Consider the following 12,460-nt stretch of genomic DNA (forward strand, 5'->3'; position numbering starts at 1 on the left):
GAAATATGCATTATGGAAATGAGAATTTGGGAGACAGGGAGAGCGATAAACAGAGCATGAATGGCCAGGGATTATCCGGAGCAGCAGGAGTGAGTTGGCTATCTATGAAAAAACAATAATTGGTATTTTATGATACATTTCTTATCATACCACACATGTTGAAACACAGTTCAGATGGTTGGAAAAAAATACTAACATTTCTTGATGCAGAAGAATACATCTTAGCACAAAGAATGTCAACAAGAATCTCTTTAATGCTATGCAGCTCTATTCGAACACCAGATATGACTTGGTTCTCATAACATCTAAGCTGTCCATACCGAGAAAAATCTTCAAATATTGGGCTAAAGGCCGAATCAGAACTAACATCCTTAAAATTTGGAAAGAAAACATTAATCATTAAACGCAACCAATTTTATAAAGTATGAGGCAAAACCATGTTGGCATGTAAAGGAAACCAATTTAAACAACAGCCAAATAATTAGAAAATGGGGATCGACAAACTATACATAAAAAAGATTCCTCCAATTCATCCATATCCATATCTAACATAAAGAAAGAGCAATAACCTTGATGCACTGATCAGCCTGAAGTTTGTTGAAAAATCGTGCATCACTAATGACATTGATGACTTTAAAGGTACCACAATAACCATGAGCACTAATCCTCTTTGCTTGAACTTTGAAAATAATTTCTTTGCCAAGCAGTTTATGAAAAAACTATGGACAGTATCGGTGCTCAATTTTCTGTCATAGATATTGAAAAGTGATCACTAATTATTGGACAAAAATAAAGTATAAGAGATACTTATCCATAGAGTATACAGCAATAGATTATAAGTGAATAAACCATACATCGATTTCATCTTCTAACAACAAAAAAACATCAGAACACGTTCTCCCTAATAGCTTAGTGGCTGGGCTGTCTAACAAGACAAACATTCCACAAGAAGTACCGTCTTCAACAAGTATCTTAATCCTGTAACTATAATAAAGAAGGTAAATATCAGATTCACCTATTTTTCAGTCCTAGAAGAGGCTGATACATGAAGGCAACTTATATCATTGAATCAGAACACATGAAAGTAAATTTGTAAATCATAACCTAGATTTACCTTATCATAAAATGCTGAATCTCTCTGCTGCACAGCTGACAATAGAACACATTGTCATCACCTACAATAGGATGACCGCAAACACAAGAAAAAAACCACCACTCCGGATCTTCAACAATCTCCTTAATTTTTCCAACCACAAAGTATTGTCCATCCTATTAGAAAAATAAAATTATGAATTGAATCAGCAAGGGATGTCTACAATTTTCAGAAATCAATTAACATGAGTATGTCTTACATACGACTAAAACATGTTAAAAAACTAATAGTGCGCACCTCATTGTTGGCCTTAAGATTATCAATAGTGCGTATTAGCTTCCAATCAAAAGATTCATCATCCCTTACACATACCAAATCCCCAACCTCATTACTACAGAGTCTACTGAAATGGTGGCTCCCAATACCATATCTATTTAAAACGCATAAAAAAAAATTAATATTAGGATTAAAGAATTTCAAGAACAAAGTTATAGAGAGTTACAAAGAGAAAGAGAAAAACAGAAAGAGATAGAGAGAGAGTGAGTGATAGAGAGGGAGGCACAAATTTCAAGTTTAGAGAGGCAAAACTTAAAGAGAACTGAATAAAACTAACTGATTCAGAAAATTCACAGTTTCCTGCATATCAGGGTTGATCAAAACTCGGGAAATATTGATCACATTTTGGAGACTGACTTTATCTACAAATCACAAAAGACAATAAGAAGAAATTAATTCTTAAAGAAAGTATTCATTGGTATAAAAAAAATATTTAAACAAATCAAAACTGAAACATGTGCAACATGGACAACTCTTCACCTCCATTGACTTTGATCTTGAAAGATTGCAGAATTACAACAGGTGGTCTCTTGTACCTTTTCAAAGTATTCATCTCTAAAAGAGCAGGAGAATCACCAACAAAATTGCAGGAGATTTTCTTCCTGGGTAATCATTATAAGAAAGGATGGACAAGAATAGACTAATTCAAGAGCAGTAAAAAAAAAAGAAGAAAAACAAACACAAGGTTATTTAAAAAAAAAGGATGAGAAACAGAAACACAATGCATACCCATCAGCAAAAACTTCAAGGGTCAGAACTTTCAATATCTTTCCATTACACTCAACATCCCTTCTCTTTTTCAATCCACAAAGCACCCCAATAAAATCTGTTTACTCAAATTATAGAAGACAAAATTAAACCCTCAGATAGAATACCATGAGACATTTGCTTGATTTTCTATTAATTTCAATTTAACACACCTTTATAATGGTTTATATTTAAAAAATTAAAATTTACCTATTAAGTACTCATAATCAATGCACTTCTGAAGAATCTGGTCCATAGAAGTTACACTTAAACCAGGGTTGGGTATGACTGTACTTGAAGCAGCAACAACAGAGGTACTACACTTGAAAAGGATGCGAAAACGATGTCTTGTAACCCTGACCAATCCAAGATTGGGTATCACTTTGAAGTCGGAAATAATGAATACTTCTCCTTCTTTTAACCGATCAATAAAAGTTGAAATCAAATCATCCTCAATAGTTGCTTGAATTTTGTGGTGCTTAAAAAAAAACAAGGAAAAAAAAACACCTTAGCCTTTATAATATTATACCATGAGACATTACATGCTAAAAATTATCACATATAGAATTTTAAAAAACAGATTTTAGTTAACTAAAAAAATCAGTCTTGATAGAACATAGGCAGGCATACACACACAGAGACACACAAACACACATATTCACCTGCTTATCCATCAAGACCATGTGTAAGAGTTTCTGCACATTTTGATTAACAATGGTAGCATCTTCCCAAATGGTCAAGATCTTAGCCTCAATAGTCCAACTTTCCTTCCATGGAGAGATTTTTCTAATAGCATCAATAGCAAGACTCATCTTATAAAAATAGCAGAGATGAAAGAATGTAGATAATAAAAACAGAAAGCAAAAGCTTGGCAAGAAAAAAGTGCATTGGATCTGAGTCTTATCTCAATGAAAGGGAATGCAAAAGAAGAGAACCAAGTAAGGAACAAATGATAGCTTCTGAGAGATCAGCACAATACTCCATCACCTCATCACTACTTATAGTAGAGAAACGGGCAACCCTGTAATGCAAAGCTTGTAGAACACGTTTATGTTGAAGTCCTTGCATAGATTGATTGATTGATTGACATATGACTTTCAATGTGCCCATACCTAATTAAATAACATATACTCATACCTCTATATATAGCTATGTAATATCAACCTATCTATGAATCTACATACATCTACCTATCTATCTATTATCTATAAACCAACCATACCTATTGATTCATGATATCTTTGACTATGTAGATATACTGTTCCCCACCAATATGAGTAGTGAGATAGAACACATGAGGAAGATTCACCCAAATAAAAATAAAATAAAAGCTACAAAATTTTATCAATGATACCCAAGAGTTCAGCTGAAACTCCAAGAGAGCTGAAAAAGAAAGTACAAATTACACAAAAAAAAAAAAGATAAATGTCAAACCAACCCAGACTAATTGAAAATAAACAAATCACTTGTTTTGTGGTCAATAATTTCGTTTTAAACCTGAAACAGAAATGAACATAGAAAACAATATCCCTTTTTCAAATGGTTATATTTTAAATATAGTAGAGTTCCCAACAACAACAGCGCTTGGAGATATTTCAATTGAAGAAATGTTGACATCCTAGTTTGATTCTTATGAGCATAGATTTCAAGCACATCATTTTCCTGGGACCAAACACGCAAAAAACCCTACAAATGAAAACAAGTATACTGAACCAACACCCCCTATATAAACAGTATACTCCCTTGCATGCTTCCCACTTGAATCCGTTCTCTCAATCACTACCTCAAAGCACTCACAAAGAAAACAATTGACCCAAAACAGCTGGTAAGAAGAATCAAAAAAACTCATCACAATTGAACATAGTTTCTACACAAATAGCTCAGACGAAAAATTATGTAACTTAGCTTTCTTCCAAATCTTCAAACGCACTCTCGATTTTCAGTGGAACCCGGTTGCAACAGATCCAGAACCAGCTCCATTCTGGATTGATTTCTCATACATCTTCGTCTACTAAGAGATTACAGTATAAAAATTAGTAAATTAGAATGATATTTTTAACAAAAGGAAACAAATCAAAGAAAACACGATGATGATAGGAATACTGTTCCGACGGGATCTTTGAGACCGAAAATGTCGACAGAAGTAGGTAACATTGATGCACAGTTTTCTGACAGAGAGAGAGATCGGATAATCCAAGAAACGATCCATAAACACGAACCATATGAGGATAAAGAAAACTGGTTGAGGATGGTGAGAGACGAATCGGGGTCACACCAACCACAGAGAAGAAAGATGCAGGAATGGGAGAGTGCCAACAGCCAGCAGAAGCAGCAAAGAGAAACGTAGGGCCGAGGACTCAGTAACGAAGGAGAAACTTATGAGGAAGATGACTGTTGATGTTCCATTCCATTAGATGGACCATTTTTTTTATGTTTTAAATTCTTTTATAAATTTCAGATATTAGCTTCTAAGTGTAAAACAAAAAATAAAATACTATAAAAATATTAAAATTAACATAGCTGTAGAACAAAATAAATTTCTGGTCTTTAAAAATAAAATAAACAATATATGAAAGAAAAGTTGAAAATTTATGTACTAAATTATGAAAAAAAGAGATATTAGAATCTTAATAAAAAATCAATTTTAAATATATATAAGGTGTATAATATGAAAATTTAAATAAATTTTCTTTTGTCCTAAACAAAATTATAGTATTAATTAAATGTAAATACAATGCTAAAAGTTTTTATGTTATATAAAACAATATTTAAAATATATATTATTTTGTGTTATAGCTTTAGTGATTGGTGAGACGGCTGATGCAAAAACACCCTACCATGACGACCACGCCACTGACACCACTACCATATGATAATGATATGACGTTCACCTCACTAAATAAACTAACTAAAATTGTATATATATGTATGTTAATTAGATTTATATATTATCATAAAAAAATTTTAAAATTTATTATTCTGTTTTCAAAATATATTATGAATCTTCTATTAAAATAAGATTATATTTTTTTTTCCATTCAAATACCATTGAAAAATAAATTTACACACCAATTCAATAAACATTATATACGATATTTTAGATGAACATGAAAAGAGTACACCAATAAATTTAAAGTTTAATTATTTTTTTAATAAATTGACAGGAAAAAAAATACAAATAATTCTTTAAATATAAATATATTTTAATTTTAAATTCTTTTATAAAGTTTATACATTAGGTTGAAGTCTAAAACAAAAATAAAATACTATTAAAATATTAAAATTAACATATATGTACAACAAAATAAATGACTGAACTTTAAAAATAAAATAAATAATATACGAAAGAAAAGTAAAAAATCTATGTACTAAATTATGAAAAAAGATATATTAGAATCTTAATAAAAAATCGATCAATATTAAATATATATTAGGTGTATAATATGAAAATATAAACAAATTTTGTTTTTCCTAAAACAAAATTATAGTATTAATTAAATGTAACTATAATGATAGAAATTTTTATGTTATATAAAAGAATATTTAAAATACATATTATTTTGTATCATAGCTTTAGTGATTGACGAAACGGTTGATATAAAAACACCCTATCATCATGGCATGTTGAGAATAATTTAAAAAAAAATAATAGACTTGTAACTACAATATATTTTGTCTTTTGACTGCATGGTCAAAAAAAAAATCCTTTCATGAACACCAGAGTTCTTGTACAAAATCAGTTCGGTATTTGGAGTTAACCAGCTTTCATATTTATATTTCAATTTGAAATGTTATAAATTTTTAAATGAAGACAAAATATATATTTGTTAATAACAATTAAATTTAACTTTAGCTTAAATACATTAAAAAATGTAAATGTAAAGCAATTTATTAACCAGCATCTATATCTTTTTGGGCGATTATAATTTATTCTTATATTTATAAACAGAGTAATAATTAATTAATTATTGAGCCAATTCATTTGAAATAGCTCAAATAAACGAAGATTTTCTTTTCTTGTAATTAAAAAGTACTTTCATTAAATACATAACTATCACAATTATATCCATATTAGAATTCAACAGACACTAAGTACCAGAAATCAAACAACAATTTAAAGTAGTATGTCAACACATTAAACTAAAAAGCATGCAAATCCTCCACGGCCTCATGATCACTTCCACATTGGCTGAAAACATCCTCAACTTCAGGTATAGAATCAACCAGAACATGAATCTGAACAAAATTTAAATTCACTTAGCTATTGATATTTTTAAACACTAATAATTGAACAAATTATAAAAAATATAAAACAAACCTTATGGTCATTCATCTCAGCAGCAGCCTTAAAAACATTAATAACAGAGGCATCATCCCAGATTTGTTGAACAATATACACAGAACGATTCATCTCATAACCCACAGGCCTAGCATCAACCATGAACACAACTTTTTTGTGCAAAAGACTTGAAATGAGTTTCAATGGAACAACTTTGCAATAAGATCCCTAAAAACCAAAAAATAAAGAAAAAAAAAACACAAAATACTTAACAAATACGTCAAAAATAATTTATGTTTTCTCTAGGAATTGCAAAAGAAACAAAGTTACTATATGTATATCCATATACTAATTAAAACCACAATTGGATGACAACCTGACTCAACTTTGGGTGATTATCCAAAAAACTCGAGCATCTTGTCTTTATTATTTGGACGACTTCACGGTCTTTAAGAACAAAAATATTGTTCCCATTTGAATGAGACACTACAACCTTCAAGCAGAACCTTCCAAATCATGAGAAAACAACAAAAATTTCAGTTAACATTGAAATAATAAATAGTTACAAAAACAGAATTAAATGAAAGAACAAAACACCTTCGGACAGCATCAATGCATTGAAGCTGACATAGATCACATGATAAAATATTTTTATTAGTTGACACAAGAGAACCACATAAACAAGTTGAGAACCACCACTTATGATTCTTCAACACAGATGATATAGTTCCCAGAATAAAAACAAAACCACCCTACAACAAAGAAAAAAGGATTACAGAATTTAAAATTTCAAATAATTTACAAAACTATTATTTACTAATTTTTCAAGTTATGATATAACAAGACTAACAAAAAAAATGATTTAAGAGATTTTATTGCAAATGAGGGAAAAAAAATACGTTCTCAGAATCAGAATAACAGCGGTTCGGTGAAATAAGATCAGTGATAATATCTTCAATAGTTTCTGATTGAATAGCATTATCACAAACTACTTGAGTCTTGTAATCTTCGCCAGTTGCATACTGCAAGTAGCTATCATAGATTGGTGGAAAAATGGGACCATGAAGCATTGCCTGGGATAAGTTAGTTAAAATAAGCATCGAATCCATTGGTTCCAAAAAAAAAACAATTGCATCAACATGTTGTAAGATAAGGTGAGGAATCATACATTGATATAATCATCAACTGCAACTGGTTCTTGATTATGACTAAAGACATTCACAATTTTAAAGCAACTGGAGTAATCTGGATCAACTGCAGAATCAATTTCAACCTTGAAAACTTTCTCCTCTCCAACAACATGATCAAACATTTGTGGAGAGTATGACCGACAAACCTTAGGAGTTTAATATAAAGGAATCAATAAACTTGAACACAAAATTTAAATAATAAAGATTAAATGAGGTTCAGTATGAAAGAGTTCATACTGCAAGCACACTAGGATCAACTGGAAATTCATCTTCTATGCTAAGAAATGCTTCAGAACAGGTTCTTCCAAATAGTTTTGTTGCCGCATTATCAAGCAAAACAAACAAAACAGTACAGCTAGCATCCTGAATCTTTACCCGAATCCCATATCTAACACAATTAACAACCAAGAATCATAAGTAAAACCAAAAAATCTGCTTAACAACACATAGAGTGGCGCATAACAAAGAAGTAAGAAAAAATCCATAAGATTATTAATTAATCTATTCCAAAATAAGGTTACATATGAACTCACTTGACCATAACATTCTCAACACATGAACCACAAGCATCACAAAGGTAGAGATCCTCATGCTCAACAACAGCTTGACCACACACACATGTGTAGTACCACCAATCTGGTTCATCCATGACTTCCTTAATTGTCCTAATAACAAAGTAATGAGAATCCTGTAAAATTTTAAAAACAATGATATACTATACAATAATGATTAACAAAACAGCTTACAAAACCCAAGACTGATGTTTAAGAAATTCAAGATTAAGTATTAAATAAAGAGTTTGCCAATCTAAAGTAGTACCCCATTATCTGAATGAAGATCTTGAATATTACTGATCTCTTTGGAATTGAAATAATCACCATCAACTTTAGAAACTAAGTATCCAAGGTCATTGGTCACAAGGCTTGAGAATCCATAACTGGCTACACTAAATCTACACACAAGATACAATAACTAATCTTCATAACACAAAACAAATACATGAACACCAACAAAATAACCATGGCAGCTTCTAGGTTTTCAATATTTTGATCACAACTAACTTGCTTAGGAACTCAACGGCCTCAGGAATGTCAGGATTAATGAATAACCTAGAGACATCTATCACATTCTGTAGGATTACCCCACCTGCATGCAAGAATCCTATTTTATTAGCCCCAAACCATATCCATATTAGAAGGTAAGAAAACAGACAGCTAAATATTAGAGTAAAAATAAGCTGAATATGCGTGAAACTAACCTTCAATGGCTTTGATTTTAAAAGACTCGAGGACAACCAGGGGAGATCTTCCATATTTTTGTAACTTATCATATTCTAACAAATCACAAGCATTTCCAAACACATTGCATTGTACCCTTTTGCTGAACAGATAAGTTTCAAAAGATCAAAAGGATCTAACTATATATTTATTCTTATAAACATAAAAACTGGAAGAAAAAAAAACCAGAATTAATAGAAGATAACTACTGATATAGGAGACAGTGAGAGAGATATTACCCATCAGCAAAGACTTCTAGCACCACTGCTTTCACCAGCTTCCCATATGATGCCACATCTCTTTCTTTTCGAACACCAGTAATAATCCCAACAAAGTCTAATAATAAGATTGAAACATATACAAATTTGAATCAGAAACCACACATTTTAAAACACAATACCATGATAGTAAAAGGGAAGAGCAAGAAACTTGTACAAACCAATCAGGAAATTGTGGTCCTTTGTCATTTGATCAATTTCATCTAATGATGCAAAACACAGACCCGAATGAGGTATCCTTGGAGATACCACAGAAACAACAGATGTGTTGTATTGGAACAAAAGTCTGAACCGATGTTTTGTCACCCTGTTCAAACCAGTGTTGGGTACAACTGTAAAATGGGTCATCAAGTACACAATTCCTTCATTTAGAGACAAGGCAAATTTTGATATTAGCTAATCTCTAATGGTGGCCTAGATCTTGTGTAACTGCAGTTGAAAAAAAATGCTTCATTTGAATTTATTAACTTATTTAGGTATCCAAACAGCATAACAACACTTGATTAAAAAAATAAAACAACAAAAACATATCAGTTTCCAACCTTCCCTTCTGGATATTATAAAAAAAAAATAAAAACTGCAACAACCTAAAGAAATGCTAACATAAAATAAAACTCACCTTCTCATTCATTAAGACCATATGCAACAGATTTTGAGAAGAATCCAAAGCAGGATTCTTGTGGTACCACAACTTGACAACTTTAACATGCACTTTCCATGATTCTCTCCACGGAGTGATTTTGTCCACCAGATCAACATGGTCATTCATTCCCAAAATATGAAAGATAAGAACACCAAAAGTAGAAAATATAAACAAAAGAACTCAGAACTAAGATGAGGAGATAAACAAAGGAGTTGGGGTTATAAACTCCCAAATTTAACAAACACTCAATATTACAATGTAAGCTTCACATATAGGACAGAGATAGACTAATAGGAATATATAGATTGATATGGTCACACACATCATTTAGGAAGATATCACAAGTTACCAAATACTCATGGGAAAAGAGCAAAAACAATATGGGAAGAGGTCTGTTGCAAATTACCAAATACCTACCACATATACTTGATTTGACAATTCATAGTAAAGCAAAAAGAGAATTTCATCAGTCAACTATACCAAACACTACAGTTAGCTTCAGTCCAACAGTAAAAAGGAAATTATATAATTTATAATGAGCAAACCCCCCCCCCCAAGAAGTAAATTATTTCACAGAAACACCAACAGCACAAACATAGGAGAGAACCATTGATTTAGAAAAACAATTAACAATCAGCATGATTAAACCAGAAACCAAACAACTAAAAATTAAATGATAGATCCAGAAAACAGCAACAATTAACACAATAAAGAAATTCAAACTGGAGAAGGAATCGAGAAACAGATTGAACAGGGGCGAATGGAACCATAGCCCACATATACCTCTTGAACCGCGGTGACAACATCTGCTATCCAAAACCGAGAAGTCGACATGGAGACTGAGGCATCCTCGACAGAGAGAGACAGAACAACCCTGGGGAGAAAGGAACAGAAACAACGAAGAGAAGAACACCCTCATGGTGGAACCGAATCGAATCGCAGAGATAGCCATAGCTTGTCTGCATGTGACCAGAACCGAGGAGGGAAGCCGAAATCTCAGTCGAGGATGGCGGTGCGGCGATCATCCGACGGATGGAGATTTGGTTAGGGATAGAGCAAACCGCGTGAGACAGAAACGTCTTTTAGGATCCCTAATAACCCCAAATTGATGAACTTGATGAAAAGAAATTAGAATGACCTCACCTTAATTAACTTTAGCGTTTAATTGAGATGATTATACTAATAAAAACAAATAAATGCAACCAAGTGTTTTTTTGAGTCGTAGAAAAAAAAATAAAATCAATAATTTTATATATTTCAGTTTTTTATTTTATGAAAAATCAATGTATTAAAAAAATACTTTAAATTGAATTTTGAAAAAAATAAAATTTTGGTTCATCTATTAAAATAGATACATTTTAAGTAAAAAAAATAAAACAAAATAAATTGAAATTTGGATAAATTCATAAGAATAATATATAAAGTAGTTATAATATATTTTATTTGGAAAAAATAATATCAAATTTAAAAAAGTAAATAATTAAGTTTTTTTAATAAAATTTCATATTTTAATAAAGATATAGGGCCCGTTTACAAAACATTAGAAGTAACTTTTTTTAACTTTTAACTTATGTAAAGTAGTAATATTAATGTCTGATAAAATTTTAAAGACCAAATTGCAACTTTTTAAGAAGCAATTTAAAAGTTTATAAACAAAATTAAAAAATAATCACTTCTCACATAATACATTTAATTTCCATCAGATTTATATAAAATAAGCACTTTTAGAGTTAAAAATCCGAACACAAAATAACCTATTTATAAGTTACTCTTAATAGAATCATTTATCATTTAAGTTATTTTATAAAAAAAAAAGAAGTTCGTTATCCAAACTGGGCCATATTCAATTAACTTTTTAATAGTCGCTAAAATAACTGTATTTAAAAACTGACTTTTTCTTGATAAAAAAAAAAAACTGACCTTTTTTTAAAAAAAAAAATCAAAATAAAATATGAACCATCAATTCTATTCATTAAACAGGAGGGTATATCTTAAATGAGAACAACAATTATGTACTTATAAAATATGCCATATTTGTATAGAGCATTCGATTATATTACAGAGAGATCAAAGGTTAATATAAAAGAAGAATATTGATAAACTGTAACAGATACATAATATCTTAATGCATAATTAAATAGTTTAAATAAGAATACTATAACAATATCTAAAATCATATAAAATTATTTTAAACCAAAACAAAATATTTAAAATATTAGACATTAAATTAGAATTTTTACTAAATATTAAAACCAAAATAATAAAAAAATAGAGAGCAGAAGCCACCAACAATAATTGATACATACATTTTAAAAAAGTTACCTAAATATATTTCTTAGAAATAACAAAATAAAATAAAATTGTATAGACCGAGTGTAATTACGATTAAAATAATTTTTTTGTTTATAACATTAAAATGAAACTTACATTGGTATCATATAACCTTTCTTGCTATAAGAACATAAATAATTAATTTTGATTAATAAGATGGAAATATTTTATTTTTATTAATAAATTAACAATATCATTCTTTCCATTTTTTTACAAAAAATAATATCAGAAGAATATTGATAAACTGTAACAGATGCATAATATCTTAGTGCATAATTAAGTAGTT

At 30.2% G+C, this 12,460-nt stretch overlaps 2 protein-coding genes across 2 annotated transcripts; both read right to left on the reverse strand.

Annotated features, from left to right (window-relative positions):
• Window positions 1-10: 10 nt before the first annotated feature.
• Window positions 11-2,988, reverse strand: LOC107621285 (replication protein A 70 kDa DNA-binding subunit B-like). Its single transcript, XM_021114722.1, has 10 exons — window positions 2,839-2,988; window positions 2,387-2,654; window positions 2,159-2,255; window positions 1,910-2,031; window positions 1,707-1,791; window positions 1,391-1,523; window positions 1,115-1,269; window positions 855-984; window positions 193-370; window positions 11-102 (listed from the first exon to the last, which is right to left on the reverse strand). Exons 1-10 carry the CDS (start codon window positions 2,986-2,988, stop codon window positions 11-13), a joined length of 1,410 nt encoding a protein of 469 aa, XP_020970381.1.
• Window positions 2,989-6,200: 3,212 nt separating this feature from the next.
• Window positions 6,201-9,595, reverse strand: LOC110267766 (uncharacterized). The gene is made up of 10 exons (XM_088498667.1): window positions 9,362-9,595; window positions 9,162-9,258; window positions 8,179-8,310; window positions 7,883-8,033; window positions 7,624-7,791; window positions 7,355-7,528; window positions 7,053-7,207; window positions 6,832-6,961; window positions 6,495-6,683; window positions 6,201-6,412 (listed from the first exon to the last, which is right to left on the reverse strand). The coding sequence occupies exons 1-10, from the start codon at window positions 9,546-9,548 to the stop codon at window positions 6,317-6,319; spliced, it is 1,479 nt and encodes a 492-aa protein (XP_088354793.1). The 5' UTR covers window positions 9,549-9,595; the 3' UTR covers window positions 6,201-6,316.
• Between the last annotated feature and the right edge of the window lie 2,865 nt (window positions 9,596-12,460).

The sequence above is a fragment of the Arachis ipaensis genome, chromosome B10, assembly GCF_059453495.1.
Source record: "Arachis ipaensis isolate K30076 ecotype BB chromosome B10, ASM5945349v1, whole genome shotgun sequence".
Lineage (NCBI taxonomy): Eukaryota > Viridiplantae > Streptophyta > Magnoliopsida > Fabales > Fabaceae > Arachis > Arachis ipaensis.

Coding starts and splice junctions, on each gene's coding strand:
- LOC107621285 (XM_021114722.1), bottom strand. CDS start 2,988: ATGAGTCTTGCTATTGATGCTATTAGAAAAATCTCTCCATGGAAGGAA. Junction 2,655..2,838: donor TGGTCTTGATGGATAAGCAG/GTGAATATGTGT, acceptor TTTTTTTTTAAG/CACCACAAAATTCAAGCAAC. Junction 103..192: donor TTCTGCATCAAGAAATGTTA/GTATTTTTTTCC, acceptor GTTTTTTCATAG/ATAGCCAACTCACTCCTGCT.
- LOC110267766 (XM_088498667.1), bottom strand. CDS start 9,548: ATGACCCATTTTACAGTTGTACCCAACACTGGTTTGAACAGGGTGACA. Junction 7,529..7,623: donor CAGTTGATGATTATATCAAT/GTATGATTCCTC, acceptor AACTTATCCCAG/GCAATGCTTCATGGTCCCAT. Junction 6,962..7,052: donor TGCATTGATGCTGTCCGAAG/GTGTTTTGTTCT, acceptor ATGATTTGGAAG/GTTCTGCTTGAAGGTTGTAG.